The 18,103-nt window shown below is 37.0% G+C and overlaps 1 protein-coding gene across 4 annotated transcripts in view; it reads left to right on the top strand.

Annotated features, from left to right (window-relative positions):
* The window catches only part of LOC122908865 (24-hydroxycholesterol 7-alpha-hydroxylase), a 91,094-nt gene that overhangs the window by 5,958 nt on the left and 67,033 nt on the right, over positions 1-18,103 (top strand). For 3 of the 4 annotated variants that reach the window (XM_044252203.1, XM_044252175.1, XM_044252186.1), the window contains 4 exons: positions 8,863-8,998; positions 11,014-11,188; positions 12,484-12,633; positions 13,566-13,659. In XM_044252203.1, the coding sequence (XP_044108138.1) occupies positions 8,890-8,998; positions 11,014-11,188; positions 12,484-12,633; positions 13,566-13,659 (528 nt within the window). In that variant the 5' untranslated portion in view covers positions 8,863-8,889. Of the gene's footprint in view, positions 1-8,862; positions 8,999-9,379; positions 9,452-11,013; positions 11,189-12,483; positions 12,634-13,565; positions 13,660-18,103 lie in introns of those variants that run through there. The other variant, XM_044252196.1, reaches the window with a different exon arrangement.

Below are 18,103 nucleotides of genomic sequence, written 5' to 3'. Positions count from 1 at the left end.
CAACCAGCAGTAACAAGGAGTCCTCTCCCCATGCTGAGTAATTAACTTCAATTTCCATCCCCCTACCTGGCAATAATGTGGCATTCCCTTTCTCACGTCAGAATAGTGACAAAGGAAGCCTCGAAAAAGGATGAGTTAAATAAAATGCAGTGTCATAACATAATATACAAGACATCCAGATTTTAGTAGAAAATCACTCCTGATACCAGGAACTAGGAAGATTTCAACTTGAATAAGAAGAAACAATCAACAGATGACACAAATATTAGAATTATCTTACAAGGATCTTATGGTAGCCAAAATAAAATGCTTCAACAAGTAATTATACTCATGCCTTAAACAAACGAAAAAATAGAAAGTCTCAGGAAAGAAATGGAAAGTCCATAAAGAAATAGTACATATAAGGAAGAAACATATGGAAATTTTAGAACTGAAAAATACAATAACTCACACACACACAAAAAAAGAAAGAAAGTAAGAAAAAGAAAACCTCAGTGGAGGCACACAACAGCACAATGGAGAAGAATGAAAAGAATCAGTGAACTTCCACATAGGTCAATAAAAATTGCCCAATATGAAAAATGGAGAAGATAGACTGAAAAATGAGCAGAACTTCAGGGACTGTAAAAGACATAACATTTATGTCATCAGAGTCCAAGAAAGAGGGTGAGTCTGAAAAAGTATTTGTAGAAAGTAGGGCTGAAAATTTCCCAAAAGTGGCAACAGACATGAACCTACATATTTGAAAAGCTAAGCTAATCTCAAAGAGGATAAACCCAAGGAAGTCCTCAGCAAGACAAATGATAGACAAACTTCTAAAAACTAAAGACAAATATAATTTTTAAAAGCAGCAAAAGACAAATAGAACCTTATCATAGTGGAGAAAGAAACTGAAGTGATAGTGGATTCTTCATCAGAAACCGTGGAGACTAGGAGAAATGGCATACCAATTTTCAAGTGCTCAAAGAAAAGAACTGTCAACCTAGAATCCTATCTCCAGCAAAAATATTCCTTGGGAATTAAGGAGGAGTCAAGACATTCTCAGTTGAAGGAGAACTAAGAGAATTTTCTGCCAGAATACCTACTATCCTAAAAAAATGACCAGAAGTAGTTCTCTAAACAGAAAGGGACCAATGAAAGAAGGAATGTGGACATCAAGAAGGAAGTAAGAACACAGTCAACAGAAGATATTAACTGCAATAGATTTTTCTTCTCATGGTTTCTAAATTGTTTCATGGCTGAAGCAAAAATTATTACACTGCTTGATATTGTTCTAGATGTATGTATTACATTACAAATGGGAGAGGATAAAAAGATATAAAGAGAGATTCACTTGAAATGATAAAATAGCCACACTATGCAGCCATTGTGGAAGACAGTATGGAGGTTCCTCAAAAAGTTAAAAATAGAACTACCTTATTATTCCATGATTGCACTATGGGCTATTTACCCCCAAAATACAAAAACTAATTCGAAGGTATGCATGCAGCACAGTGTTTATTGCAATATTCTTTACAATAGCCAAGATATGGAGCCTCCCAAGTGTCCATTCACAGATGAATGGGTAAAGAAGATATGGTGTGTGTATGTGTGTGTGTTTGTGTATGTATGTGTATTTCTATAGCCCAACCTAGAGCCTAATCATATAGATAGATAGATAAAGATATAGATAGTATTCAGCCATAAAAAAAAGAATGAAATCTTGCCATCCGCCACAACATGAATGGAGCTAAAGAGTATAATGCTAGGTAAAAATAAGTCAGTCAGAGAAAGATAAATGCTATATGATTTCATTCATATGTGGAATTTAAGAAACAAAATAAACAAAGGGGGAAAAAAAAGGAAAGAGAGAGAGACAAACTGAGAAACAGACTCTTAACTATTGAGGACAAACTGATAGTTACCAGAGGGGGATGAGTGGGGAATGGATGAAATAAGTGGATTAAAGAGTCATGATTACTGAGTAATGTATAGAATTGTTGAATCACTACATTGTACACTAGAAACTAATATAACACTGTGGTAACCATGATGGAATTAAAAAAACTTCAAAAAGTGGTTATTGATTAATTAAAATTGATTAATTATGATAAGATATATATATATATAATAATAGCTGAAGGAACCACTAGAAAATTCTACACAAAAAGATCCACTTAAGAATACTATAGATAAGTCAATGGAATTCTAAACAATGTTCAAGTAACACACAAGAAAGCAGATAAAACAGCAAAACAAAAACCAGGGAGAATAAACAGAAAAAAAAAAAACCAGAAAACCCTAATATATCAATAATTTAAGCTATAAATGGTATAAATACAATTATTAAAACATAGATATTTGAAAAATGGATTTAAAATGATGCAATTACATGATGTATAATAGAAACTCACTTCAAATATAATGAGATAAACAGGTGAAAAACAAAATTATGGAAAAAGATATATCATGCAAGCATTAATCAAAATAAAGTAGGAGTGGCTATGTTAATAGCAGAAAAAGTACCTTCAGAGCAAAGAAAATTACCAGAGACAGAGGGGGACATTATAAAATGATAAAGGGGTCAATATACTACAAAGAGTTAGCAATTCTAAATGTGTATGCACCAAATTACAGAGCTGTAAACTATGTGAAGCAAAAACTAGAACAGAAAGAAGACACAGACAAATCTACAGCTATAGTTAGATGTTTCAACAATCTGAACAATGGGTAGGACAGACAGTAAATCAGCTAGAATATAAAAGACCACCAACCAAAAAGATCTAATGAATATACATAGAACATTCTACCTAACAAAGCAGATATGTATTCTCTTTAAGTGCCCATGAGACATGACAAGATAGACCATACTCAGGGCCATAGACCCTCACAAAATTTAAAAGAATTTGAATCATATAATGTATTCTTTAACTACAGTTGAATGAAACTGGAACTAAGTAGCAGGAAACTCACCAAACACTTGGAAGCAAACAACATATTTCTAAGTAATCTATGATTTAAGGGGAAACTCTCAAGGGAAATAAAAATTTGTGTTGAATTGCAAGAAAATAAAATCCAACCTATCAGAATTTGGGGGACACAGCTAAAGCAGTGTTGACAGAGAAATTACTGTCACTAAATATTTTCATTGTAAAAGAGCGTAAGTGTGAAATGAACAAGCTTCCCTGTCAGCCTCCTCACCAAAAAAGAGCACAGCATACCCCAAACAAGAAAAATGAAGGAAATATTAACAGAAATCAATGTAAGTGAAAACAGAAAAAGATAGAGAAAATCAATGAAAGAACCAATTCTTTGAAAAGATCAATAACATTGGAAGACCTCATACAAGCAAAAGAAAAAAAAAGACACCCATTATTAATGTCAGGAATAAAATAGGGCATAGCACTGCAGACTCAAAAGGATAATAAAAGAACACTATATCTAACCCCACATGTAGAAAAATGACAATTTAGATGAAATGGACCTAATTCCCCCAAAAACGCAAACTACAACTGTTCAGTATGAAATAGATAATTTGAATAGCCCTGTATTTGTTAGGGATAGCAATTGTTCATAATTTTAAAATTCCCAAAAAAGAAATCTTAAGGCCCAGATTGTTTCCCTGGAAAATTTTGCCAAATGTTTAAAGAAGAATTAACATCAATTGTATAAATAATCTCCAGACAATAGAAAAGAAGGGAACATGTTCCAGTTTATTTTATGAAGCTAGAATCATCCTCGTACCAAGCCAGATAAAGACAGCACAAAATAAGAAATTTGCAGATCAGTATTCTTTATGAATATAGATGCAAAAGTCCTCAAAAAAGTATCAGCAAATAAAATCCAGCAATATATAAAGGAATTACAGATCCCATGACTCCATGGGTCTTTCCAGGGATTTAAGACTTGTCCAATATATGAGAATCAGTTAATGCAAGCCACCATATTAACAGGTAAGAGAAGAAAAGGCACATGGACATATTGATTTGTACAGGAAATGCATTTGACAAAATCCCACACTCATTCATGATTTTCAAAAATTATCAGAATGGTAATAGAGTCGTCTTGAACTTGTTAAAGAATATCTACAAAAATTTTACAGTTAACCTCAATCTTAATGGTGAAAGAATAAGTGGTTCATCTCTGATTGGAAATAAAGTAAGAATGTCTACTGCTTATTCCACATAATGCTGGAAGTTCTGGTGAATGCAATTAAGCAAGAAAAAAGATCATATGGAAAGGAACAAATAATACTTTAACTATTTGCAGATGATGTGATTGTTTACTTAGAAAATCTCAAGGAATCTACAACAAACCTCCTGAAGTTAATCAGTAAATTCAGCAAGGTCATAGAATATAAACTCAACGGAAAACACAATTATATCGCAACATACTAACAATGAGCATATGCAAGTGGTAGTTAAAAATACAATATCATTTATAGTCACTCAAAAAGAGAAAGAAATATTTAGGTGTAAATCTAATAGAATGTGTATAGAACTTCATGATGAAAACTAGAAAACCTTGATAAAAAGAAGAACTTAATGAAGAAACATACCATGTTCATGGATTGGAAAACTCAACATAGTAAAGATGTTAATTCTCCCTAAATTGATACACAAGTTTAATGCAAATTCTATCAAATTTCTGGTAAAGGATAGATATAGACAAGATTATTCAAAAATGTATATGTAAAGGCAAACAAACTAGAATAGCTAAAACAAGTCTTAAAAGAATAAAATGGGAAGAGTCATTGTACTCAATTTCAAGACTCATTATATAGCTACAGTAATCAAGATTATGCAAGTGGAGGGATAGATACAGGGATCGACGAAAAAGAGAAATACACACACTAAATGTCCAATTGATTTTAGACAAATGTGCAAAAGTAATTTATTGAAATAAAGATAACCTTTTCAACAAATGGCAGTGAACCTATTAGACACCAATAAGGCAAAACAAAACAAAAACAAAATGAACTTTGACCTAAGTCTTGCATCATATATAAAAATTAACTCAAAACAGATCATTGACTTTTATGTTAAATGTAACACTATAAAACTTTAAAAAAAATAAGGAGAATATCTTCTTAACCTGGGGCTGAAGAATAGATCTTAGACTGGACACCAAAAATCCATAAAAACAATCCTGACAAATTGGACCTCATGAAAATTACAAGCTTTTGCTCTGTGAAATAAAGAACCTGTTAGGAGACTGGGAAGACAAGCTATAGATGGAGAGAAAATATCTGCAAGCCACATATCCAACAAGAGACTGCTATCTAGAATATATAAAGAACTCTCCACCCTCAACATGTAAAAACCCTCAATAAGTTAACTAAAGAAATGGCAAATGATGTGAACAAGTTGCTGAAGAGAGCATAAAGCTGGCAAATAAACACATGGAAAATTGTTCAGCATCATGAGCCAGTTGAGGATATGCAAATGAATACCACAATGAGATATGACTACATACCTATCAGAATGGCCCAATAAAAAAAAGTGACAGCACTCAAATGCTAGTAAGGATAGAGAGAAACGGGATCACTGGCGGAAATAGTACAGCTACTCTGGAAAGCAGTTGGGTAGTCCTTTAAACAAGGAAATATGTAGCTGCCATCTGACCCAGCAATTTCACTTCTGGGCATTTAATCTTAAGAAATGAAAACGCGGGCGCCTGGGTGGCTCAGTGGGTTAGGCCGCTGCCTTCGGCTCAGGTCATGATCTCAGGGTCCTGGGATCGAGGCCCGCATCGGGCACTCTGCTCAGCGGGGAGCCTGCTTCCTCCTCTCTCTCTGCCTGCCTCTCTGCCTGCTTGTGATCTCGCTCTGTCAAAGAAATAAATAAAATCTTAAAAAAAAAAAAAAAAAGAAATGAAAACGCATTCACACAAAAACCTGTGCATTAGTGTTTGTAGCAACTTTATCTGTAATGGTCCCAACCTGAAAAGAACACAAAGATCCTTCAACAATGTTTAAACAAGCTGTAGTGCATCCATACTGCGGAGTACTACTCAGAAATGTAAAGGAATGAATTACTAATACATACCACAACCTGGGTTGATCTCAGAGGTTTATGCCAAGTGAAAAAAAGCCAACCCGTGATGTTTCCATTTTCCAAACTATTCATCTTTTCCTCTTCTATTTGTACACGATTTGATTCTATTTGTATACCATTCCTGAAATTCAGCATCATAGAACTGGAGAACGGGTTAGTAGTTGTCAAGGGTAATGGAAGAGGTGGGGATGAGAGGAAAATGGGTGTGACTATAAAAAGGTAACTTGAGGCATCTTCATGGTGATGGATATTTTCTATACCTTAACTTGCTCACTGTCAGTGGCCTAGTTGTGATACCATTTAATAGTTTTGCAGCTTGTTAACACTAGGGAAAACAGAGTAATGTGTACATGGGTTTGTTCTGTATTATTTCTTATAACTTCATGTTACTCTATCATTATCTTAGAATACAATGTACATGAACAAACACACAAGCACCACGACTACAACATACTGTGTGCTCTGGCCTTTGCTTCATAACATCCAGACATTGCACAAAGAAGTGAACAAAAGCAAAGCAAATAAGACAGAAACACTAACACCTCCCCTGCCACAGAATTTATAACATCAGACATGATCATTTGTATAGTCCAGTTTTGCAGTAAGTTATTTTAAATACCATGCAGCAGTAGTTAGGTCAATTCGTCAATGTGTTTGAACTTGGCTGTTCTACACTGTGGCCCGGGTACCTGTAAGTGTTACATGGGCCACTCTCCTAATGGGAAGTTAAGAATTCTCATTTGTACAAAACAATGGAAATTATTCATATTCTTCTAAATATTGATTAACAAGTAATTGTAGATAAGGAATACTGGAAAGTCAGGGCACCTGGGTGACTCAGTTGGTCAGGGCACCTGGGTGACTCAGTAAGCCAAATCATGATCCAGAAGTCCCAGGGTAGAGTCCCACATTGGGTTTCCTGCTCAGCAGGGAGTCTCCTTCTCCCTCTGACCCTCCCCTCTCTCATGCTCTCTTTCTCTCTCATTCTCTGTCTCAAATAAATTAATTAATAAATGGAACTCTCAAAAAAAAGGAGGGGGATGCTGGAAAGTTATGTAGACATCAGGATTACCAGCGTGAGAAAATGAGACTTCACTGTTTGGTGGCTTCATGTTTTTCATGCCCACAGTTGCCTGATAGCACCCAACAGTGTGTTGTAGGAATGATCACATGCCATTTCAGGGTTGCCTAGAAATGATTGCAATATTGGGGTAGTGACAAGCATAATATTTTGAAATACTTATAGTAACTATAATGGGGTATGAAAGTATGGGTGATTGCTGCAAGAATGTATATGTGGTACGTATTGTGGTATTATAAAGTCAGTGCCGCCACAGGAGGAAATGAGAAGGAGGGTTTGGAAGGAAGATGTTTATTATACCCATGGGTCTGAGGGGTGCCCAAAAGGGGGGCCGCTTTAGGCCATGCAGGTCCACAGGGAAAAGCACCGGTATCCATCAAGAAGCCCAAGATAACACCAGAGAAAAGTCTGTGGCTGAGCCTTTATTGGGGCTTCCTCAGGAAAGGCAAAGCAGGGCAGGGAAAACAATTTAGGGTTGGCTACTTTGAATAATTCTGGTCAGCTTTGGGCTATATGGGTGGTTTCTGGTTGCCTGCTACTTGGCCTTGGGCTGATTTCAGGCAGGGAAAATATTGGTGTGTGAGCATTAGATAAGGAAGTAGATGGGCAGAGACTCACGATTGGTTGGTTTGCATGTGAAAGGTATGTTTCTGGCTGGTTGAGCCCTCTGCTCTCTCCGAGAATTGGCTAGCCCTGGGAGGGCAGTCTCCGCCCAGTAGTGAAGCCTCCCAACAAAGTCATGGACTTCGTGAAATCAAATTCAGGGCTAGTGTAGGTTTGTAGGCTGCTAGTGATCTGACAGAGGGCCGAACTGAAGATGTGGATGACAGGAGGCATTGACATAGAATGAAGAGAAGGTAAGAGTGTAGAATCCATAACATAAGGGAGGGAGCACTTGCATTTTACAGGGGCAGGACCTCCCATTCCTACTAACCCGAGGGGAGGCATAGAGAATGGGTACAAATGTGTATCTTTGCAAGATATGGTGGTAAAAATTTGTGAGTGCTCTTACTTGATTGCCTCAAGTTTCCTAGTAAGTTACAAAGCAGGAACGGTACCTCAGAGTGGAAAGGGTTGGGCAGGTATGCAGGGGAAATAGTAATTTTGGAAAGTGAGCACATTAGAAAACTTTTCAGGATTGCAGGACATCGGTGAGTGACCACAGATTTAAGTCAGCTGTTTTGAATCTTTTTCTTGGACAAAACTGAGCTATGGGTTACTCGTAAGCATACTGATATCTGGAAAACAATGTTTAAATATCACTGTATGACATAATTTCTAGTAATTCTTTTGTTTTTTAAAAAGATTTTATTTATTTGACAGAGATCACAAGTAGGCAGAATGGCAGGCAGAGAGAGAGGGGGAAGGAGGCTCCCTGCTGAGCAGAGAGCCCAATGCAGGGCTTGATCCCAGGACCCTGAGATCATGAACTGAGCAGAAGGCAGAGGCTTAACCCACTGAGCCACCCAGGCACCCCCTAGTAATTATTTCTAATTATTATGTCATACTATAAGAAAAGAAATTTCAAACAATGATCAAAATGAAGGTTAAGTATTAGGATAGAATAAATTATGATTTGTATAATTTAGATTTGTCTTAATCTAGCAAAATTTATAATTAATTACATATATAATCATAATAATTTTTATCTTGGCTATAACTTCAGCATTAGGGTTCTTGCATAACCCATGACCCAGTAACTTATTAGAAATCCTTATTAATATCTGTACTTGTGTTATCTTTCAGTATGGACCAGTATTTACAGTCTTCGTTATGGGTACCCGAATGACCTTTGTTACTGAAGAAGAGGGAATTAATGTGTTTCTAAAATCCAAAGAAGTAAATTTTGAGCTAGCAGTGCAAAATCCCGTCTATCGTACAGGTAAAGAATATTTTCAGATAGTTTGTTTGAAATACAACTTTGGAGTCCAAGAGTAGCTTTGTTAACAATTATATCCTCACTCCTCTGTCAAGAATGTTGACGGCCCCTTCCTTATTTTATACTTTAAAATCAGGACAGAAGGTAGAAAGAATATCTGATGAGTTTGGTCATTGAAAAACAAATTATTGGCAGCCTCATGTAAGTCTTAATTAGATGAGGGTAAGAGATGAGGTTACCCCACTGTTGTTTACTTTGGAAAATATTTGGAATCTGTATCCTGTTACAGCTCCCAGGATGTCCTTCACTCTGTTCTGCTGCTGTGTAGACAGTGTTCCACAGGCTATATCTCTTGGCTTGATCACATGTTGCTACTCTGCTCACTGAAAGTAGAATTCTACTGCTTAATGCACCCTTTACTGTGGCATTTCCTGACACATTCCTAGGGCTATTAAGGTAAGTGGGGCTTGGCCTCATGTAATCTTTGGCCTTTTGCTATCCCTCCTCAGAGACTTCTGGATTGTACTTCTCAGCATGCATCCGGTGTGACCGCCCACTTGATTTCTTCCCAGGCTGCAGATATGAGGTGCTGAGGCCACTCGTCCTCCCAGGAATGGGGAGCTGTTTCGTTTTGGTGCCTCATACTTTTCTCTGCTTCCATAATGTCTGTGCTTGCTTCTGTTGTCTATGAGCTTCTTTCTCTTGGTTTCCTTTTTGGCTTCTTTCTTAGGTTCCTCTTCATGTAGCCTCTCATGCATCTTTTGCCATTAAACAAAAAAAAGCCCCAAAAAACAAAACAAAAAAAATTTTAGAAGCTGCCAGTGACCAAGAGCATGATGCTTGTTTCTTCTTGCCCGCATGAAGATCACAACATGTTGGTTAAATTCTTTGACTATTGAGTGCTTCTCGGTACTTAAACTATGGAATTACAGATCAAAGAAAATAATTATTTTGAAGTTTGAAGGCTCTGAATCTGTAAGTTCACATATCCCTCCAGAAAAACATACCAACTTACTCACCTTTCTTTCACCAATCAGGGGTGCATGAAAGTGATCATGTTTTTTCACATGTGCTGCCTCTGGGGACTTTGATGTTTAAATATTTCTATTTAATAGACAAAATATGTTAAGATGTGCTCTTGAGCCAGGTTCCTATTCCTGTAGTGTATCCCCCTAGTACAGAGAAGATCTATGCTCAGGAAATTGAAACATTATTTTTAATTAATAATAAAATATATAATAGGCTGATGAAATAGAAAACTAAGAGCTATTTTTTGAAAAAACTACCTTACAGACAATAAAACGGGATTAAAGAAAAGTATAAAAGAATAATGAGTTTAAAAACTCATACTCTTGCTAGACAAACTCAAGCAGGAGTTGTGTATCATGGAAGAAACATGAGCACTAATACAAAGGAAGGAGTGGAACCAAAGCTACTCATGGGGTAAGGAAGTGTAGACACTTGACGGAGAAATAGAAGTTGGCAGGAGAAATGTGTGGCTTGTAGCTGTGGGTGTGTGGGGATGGGGTGAGGCTGGTCAAGAAGAGAGTGTTTTGCGCAGCTAGAACATCTAATAAAAATGCTGGGAAATCTAAATATAAATAATGGAAATACCACACTGTACCTGGGGGGTGTACCACACAAACCTGGGGGGAGAAGGGCCTGGAAATGTTACTGGAAAACTAGAAAGATGGTAGAAGGCCTTTTGTAAACTTTGTTAAATGTAGAAAGCCAATGAAAGCTTTTTAACATGCAAATAAAAATCACCAGATTTGTGTTTCCCAGAGGCCCTCCTAGTCACCCATTTGTAGATCACCCCCAAACGTGAATTTCCCTACAGACTCTTATAGTCTCGTGGGATAGGTTGAATCTTCACCTCCTTTTACTTGCAGGAGGTAATTTTATGTACTGGGAAGGCTTTGGCTGCAGTCCCTGTGGCCAAGTAATAGTAGAGGTAAATTGACTGTTTGCTTCAAGGAATTGTTGCTTCTGTTAAAAATAGTTTTCTCTGTTTTTAGCATCAATTCCAAAGAATACTTTTTTAACACTGCATGAAAAACTTTATATCATGATGAAAGGGAAACTAGGGACTTTCAACCTGTATCAACTCACCGGACAACTGACTGAAGAATTACATGAGCAACTGGAGAACTTGGGCACTCATGGGACAATGGAGCTGAACAACTTAGTAAGGTAAAATACATGCATTAGAAGTGTTCAAGCTTGTTGGTTTTTTTGATTTGGGGGTTTTTTGGAATAAAAAATTTGGAATCCTGCACATTGAACTTTAAAAATTATCTGGTTGATTACTGAAGTCGATCTAGTTGGTAATTTAAGAGATTTTATTAATCTTTTACATCTTAATTAATGGACAATTTTTCATTAGCACTCCGATTTTTAGGTGAGCCAATATGATCGTTTTAATACATTTACAGTAATTTCTCCTCAACCATTCCATGCCATGTAGAACATACCTACCTAGAGGGAATGCTGAGAGACAGATGAGACAGGGAAGGGCACTGGAGGGAATCAAGTGACCTCAGCCATGTTCTGAAGCTTTTTTGGCAAAGGTAAGGGCTGGGCCTAGGACCTGTGAGAAAAATTCTTCATGTGTGTAAGGAGATTTGGTCAATTGAAGTTAGCTATTAAGCACTTTCCATCTCAGTGGGATACTGGGATGCTGAAGGCAGGATTCAGTAGTTCAGACTCCTAAAAAAGAATAGCAGTTAATATTTTGTTAGAGGTCCAGAAAGAGAGAGAGAAGAAAACAACAACAACAAAAAAGGCAAGCAACAGACTAAACTTTTAGCATGCCCAGTATCTACAACAAAACCAAGCAAATTCTTGGATATCTTGAAACTTTGGGGGGAAGGAGATCCTGAAAAATTTCTAGTGAGGAAGAGATGGCAAATAAAACTGAAACAAACAGTACTTAGTGTTACTAATCTAGCTTTTATTAACAATCTTTGATATTCATTTCTTTATTATGCCACAGTAATTATTTTTATTCACTTATGGTGATAGGTATTATATTCCAGTGGGTAGTAGTTTAAATCTGTAGGATCCTATGAGAGCTTGGGAAATTTGGTAACTCGTGTTGCCCTGATTTTTTGGCTCTCTTTTGCTGCTGTCTAAAGTCATGGACTGTATCTTAGTTATTGCTATTATTTACTCAATAAGAACTTGTTGAAATTGTATTGAATCAATTTATTTCTACACATGATCTCACATTTATCAGGATCTAACAATGATTGCTTAGAAAGCCTTTTAAAATCTTAAGATAAATGAACCACAATTTCAATTATCCCTAAGTTATCCTGACCACAGTAAACAAATATTAAAACCTTTGAAACTGATTCTTTCCCAGAAGAATCTGTTGCATATTATCTACCCCTAATATATAGCTATTAAATAATGTCATTTCTTCGTTTCTTTTGCCTTTCTTCTTTGGTCATTGGGTCTGACTTTCTATGTGTTTTTCTTTGTAGGCATCTCCTTTATCCAGTCACAATGAATATACTCTTTAAAAAAGGCTTGTTTCCCACAGACAAGAGAAAAATCAGGGAGTTCTATCAGCATTTTCAAGCTTATGATGAAGGTTTTGAGTACGGGTCCCAGATGCCAGAATGTCTTCTAAGGTAGGGAGCTCTTCCTTACAATTAATTCACTGACCAAGCTCCTCCCAGCAATTTCCCTGTTCTCAGTAGAGAGAGGAGCATCTACGAGGAAGAGACAGGAGCTATTTCTTCAGACGAGTTTGTTTTTGGTGTGTGGGTGACTTGATGGAGGAACTGAAGAAGAGAGATGCATTATTTCCTTTTTTTTTTTTTTCCTTATTTTGAGGAGCAAAAATGAGACAGGGAGAGAGAGAGAGCCAGAGAAGATACGAGAATGAAACAAAGAGTTTGTTTTGAGGCCTTTTATCCTGTTTACTGTTATTATGATCACATTCATTGCTATACTTTGGAACCCTGCTAAATCATCAGGCATGACCAGTCTTAGAGTCTGACATGGTTGACCTTGTTCTCCCTGAGGCACAAGGAGGTATGGCCAAATGTATTTTTCACAGTTGGCTCAGTGGTTCGAATGCAAAATAACACATGAGTTTTTAAATGTCTTGGCAGTTGGTTTATAGTGGTGACTGGTCAGAAAGTATGAAGAAGATTGTAGCCAGTTTGCTTTACCTGGCTTAAGCCAGCACTGGGCCCTTGTGCTAGTTTCTCATCCTCCAGCCACTGCTAACAGCCAGAGTGAAAGTAGAATAGTCAGGTCATGGGCTCTGTTTTTGTTTGTTTGTTTTTGCTTTTGTTTTTTATTCAATGCCAACCCTATAGGGAGGGATTCAAACATTTGTTTGCAAAAACCCTACTAAGATGTGGCTGCCTTGCCCACTCCATTTTCTTTGTGATCTAGTAAGTCTGAAAGTAGACATCGCATGAAATTCTAGGAAACTTAGAGAAGAAATTTGGAGAAGTAATTATAATTCCGTAGATATACCCCCTTTAATGCTGTGATCTATAACTCCTGATGTGCTTTCAAATTAATTTATGCATTTTTTTTTCTTGCCTAGAAACTGGTCAAAATCCAAAAAGTGGCTTTTAGCACTTTTTGAGAAAACCATTCCAGATATGAAAACATACAAATCTGTAAAAAATAATTCCATGGTAAGTAGTTTTTTGCTAAAGTAAGTGAGTTTTTGCCAAAATACATGGGAGGAAAACAGTAATAAGGTATGATTTAAAAAAAATTTTTTTTTTGCCAAAAATCGTGAGATTATTTAGGTAACATTTTGTGTCAAGTATATTGTTGGATTTTTACATACATTATTCTATTAAACAACCTTGTAACAATGAGGTAGGTATTAATAGTCTTCTACATAAGAAAAAACTAAGGCTACAGACAACAGCATATAACAAGATGCTGAGGCTTTTATTGATTTATACATTACATAGTTAGGTCAACAGCAATAGTTGAGAGTTAAGGCACATTAGATAAGGATAACAGAGTTCTGCAAAGTAGACTTTGTTCTCGATGCCATTATCACTAATTATTTCTCTCTTCAAATAAAAGGAGGTAGTGAGGTATAATTTGAAAAGCAATGCACTGGAAGCCACTCTCCCAAGTGGCTTGGATCCAAGTGGATTTGTGGTCCTTCTGGTGTGGTTCCTAGACCAACAGTACCAACATCGTCTGAGGAGGACTCAATCAGAGCCTCTGAGGTGGAGCCCCCCAATCCGTGGTTTCATAACCCTTCCAGGTGTTTCTGATGCTTGTGTAATGACAAGTTCTCAATCCGAATCTCGGGGAGCTTTTGGAAACGACCTGATTCTCCAGACCCACCCTTCCCTTCAGAGATTGGGATTCACTTGGTCTGAACATGGGCTCCAATTCAGTCACTAGTCTCATGACCTTGAGCATAGCATCTTGTTTCTTGGCTTGGTTTCTACATCTACCTCATAGAATGTGGGGATTAAGTGAATTAATATTTGTGAAGAAGTTAGAGAATAGTGAGGACTACATAAGAGTTCAGACCATGTGTTTATCATTAAAAATTAGACCTTTTATTTTATTTTTATTATTTTTTTTTAAAGATTTTTATTTATTTATTTGACAGACAGAGATCACAAGTAGGCAGAGAGGCAGGCAGAGAGAGGAGGAAGCAGGCTCCCTGCAGAGCAGAGAGCCCGATGTGGGCCTCGATCCCAGAACCCTGGGATCATGACCCGAGCCGAAAGCAGAGGCTTTAACCCACTGAGCCAAAGATTTTTACTTATTAATTTGAGAGGGAGAGAGCATGCACGTGCATACAAGCAGGAGGGAGGGGCAGAGGGAGAGAGAGAAGCAGACTCCCCACTGAACAGGAGGCCTGATATGAGGCTCAATCCCAGGACCAGGAGATCATTACCTGAGCCAAAGGCAGACATTTAACCTAGTGAGCCACCCAGGTACCCCCCAAATCAGACCTTTTCTTTCTTATAGATGATATCAAATGTTTTTATTTGCTTGCCTTTCATTATTACAGCAAGTGTTACCACAAGCAACACTGCTTAACACTGGAAGGGAAGATCACTTCAGAAAAAAAGCGATGTATGAATGTTTAGTTATCTTTCACCAGAATAAAGGGAATAGAAAGCTATTTTGGAAAGCCCCACACTGATAAACAGTGTTTTAGCTAAGGATTCTACTTTACAAACAGACCCAACACATTTTGTTTGCATTGTTTTCCAGGATTTAGGGGTGAAGAGGCATGTGTATAAAAGATGAGCTCAGATGAATCTGTGCTCTGTGGGCCTGGCAAACAGGGTTTTGAATGCCCCAGATAAAACTCTCCACTGAGGTTAAAGCCTCTGCCTTCGGCTCAGGTCATGATCCCAGGGTCCTGGGATTGAGCCCCGCATCGGGCTCTCTGCTCCGCAGGGAGCTTGCTTCCCCCTCTCTCTCTGCCTGCCTCTCTGCCTACTTATGATCTCTCTCTCTCTGTCAAATAAATAAAATCTTTAAAAAACAAACAAACTCTCTACTGACATTACTTCTAGAGCAGCATTTCTTTTTGAAAAGTCTGAAGAAATGAGGCATTTTCAATCATGGGGACTCTAATTCTCTGTTTGAGTAAAGACAGATTTTGCATTTTGTTGAAGCTAATCCGATGTTTAAGACTTGGGGGCAGAACTCAGTTTGAACATTCAGGAGCAGTTTTCATTTTTTGTGTGTGTAAATTTTGTTTTTTTCCAGCAGGGTTCACACTGAGCTTGTGTTCTGTACCCAATTTTTTTTTTTAATGTGGTCTAAGAAGAAAATAAAAGATTCTGTTGTCTTCTGTATAAGTAGATTTCAATGGCCTCGTTAAGCAGAAGACTGGAAGAAGTTTTTGGTTTTTGGAAATATTACACACACATCTATTACATTATAAACATCAAGTGTGGTGATTTCTCCCTTGTTTTTCTAGATATGTATTAAACTAGTATTTTCACTTAAAATTAAGATTTCACCTACAGGATAGCATCCAAAGAATGAAATCCATGTATAGGATTTTCCATGAGCTATAAACTTTGTGTTATTTTAATTTATGTTGTATGATAGAAACCAGCACTGAATAAAATTTATACTTAAATAATTTGCAATTTTGCTAACCCATTGTTACAAAAACAATAAGACATCGCTAACATTTATGGGAAGCTTACTCTGTGCTAAGCATAATGTTACACATTTCACAAATTCATGACTCATTTTTCACAGCAGCTCTAATACCCAGAAAACTGGAGATTTTTAAAACCAGAAAACAGAGGATTAGGGTGGTTAATCACTTTGGAAACATTACATGCCTTTGTAAGTCATAGTACTAGTCTCTCATCGTGTATTTTCTTTGTGGTTTAACAGTTATTTCATGTATCCCAAGATCTGAGGCAAAACTACTAAATAGTGGTACAATACAGTTCTCTTAATCCCTAATCCATGGAGTTGTGGGCTGTATCTCTCATGGGGCAGTATATTGCAGTAGCTAAGAGTGTGGGCTATGGAGCAGGGGCCAGGCTCTCAGCATTTGAATCCCAGCTCAACCACCCACAAGCTATCTATCCTGGCCGAGTTCCCTAACTTAAGTGGCTTCAGTTTCCTCAAATGTGAAACGGTAAAGATAACAGTATCTACTTCTTCAAATTGTACTGAGGATTGAATGGTTGAACATTTGCAAAGCCCTTAGAGCAGTACTCGCCTTAGCAAGCAATGACTAGGCATTAGCTGCCATTATTTTTATCACCTGAATTTGAGTTATTTAAGATTCAAAGTACATGAGTAACTTAATGCAAATATATCTGAATCTCTTCCCCATGATAGAGAATGACCATTAACAAAGGTGTGACTGGGAAACCTCCCAGTGAAGATGAAGCTTCCATGGAATTTGTGTAATGACTGGAAAGCCACCATAGGTGGACTTGGATGGGGCCCTGATCTTAGTTGGCACCATTCCAGTCAGATATCCCTTCTCTGCATATTGAAGTATTTATACTATCTCCTGGCTTGGAAGTGCTTTCTCCATGGTGTACAGGCTGAGAATCTTCATGGCAAATAGCGGTAGGGTTTGCTCTGGAATGCTCCAGATACCTGTGTTTCTGTGTTGCTTGCATTTTCCTAAAAGCAGAGGTTTATTTTAAAAATTGTCAAAATGATAATATGTACTAAGTTTTGTTTCAGGTGCTTTATAGGTAGTAACTGATTTAATTCTCACAACAATTCTATGAGGTAGATACCATGTTATGACCATTTTATAGATGATGAAATTGAGACACAGAGCTTAAAGTAACTTGTCCAAGGTTATCATCTGGGTCTTGACTAACTAAGCCAGATTCTGGTTCCACATATAAGGATCTTGGAAGTTGCCACTCTATTCAAACAACAAGCACAAGGCTAAACAGACCAATACTAAAATTATCAGACTGGGACTTTAAAACAGCTGTGCTTAATATGTTGAGGGCTCTAATACATAAAGTATACAGCATGGCAGAACAGATAGATAATATAAGCAGAGAAATGGAAATCCTAAGAATGATTAAATGCTAGATATAATAAACACTATAACATAAATAAGGATGCCTTTGATGGGCTTATTTGTAGACTGGCAGAGCCGAGTGAAGAATCTCTAGAAGATATAGCAGTTGAATGCCCCAGAACTCAAAAACAAAGAGAGTAAAGACTTAAAAAAAAGGTAGAACAGAATACCCAATGACTATGGAAGTGTGGGACAACTCTAAAAGGGATAGCGTCCATATAGTGGGAATACTAGAAGGAGAAGAAAAGAGGAAAGGAGCAGAAGAAGTATTTGACACAATAATGATAGAATTTTCCCACAATTGATGTCAGACACCAAACCATAGATCCAGGAAGTTCAGAGAGCACCAAGCATGTAAACACCAAAAACATTATCATTTCTTAATTATTAAAAAAAAAAAAAAGATAAAAAGTCCTAAAGAAGTCAGAAGGGAAAATACCGTATCTATAGAGGAACAAAGATAAGAATTTTTTCGGACTTCTCCTTAGAAACTATGCAAAACAAAAATAGAGTAGAGTGAAATATTAAAAGAGTAGAGTGAGAAAAAAAAAAAGCCATCAATC

Source organism: Neovison vison, chromosome 1 (assembly GCF_020171115.1).
Source record: "Neovison vison isolate M4711 chromosome 1, ASM_NN_V1, whole genome shotgun sequence".
Lineage (NCBI taxonomy): Eukaryota > Metazoa > Chordata > Mammalia > Carnivora > Mustelidae > Neogale > Neogale vison.
This window is presented reverse-complemented; position numbering and strand designations above follow the sequence as displayed.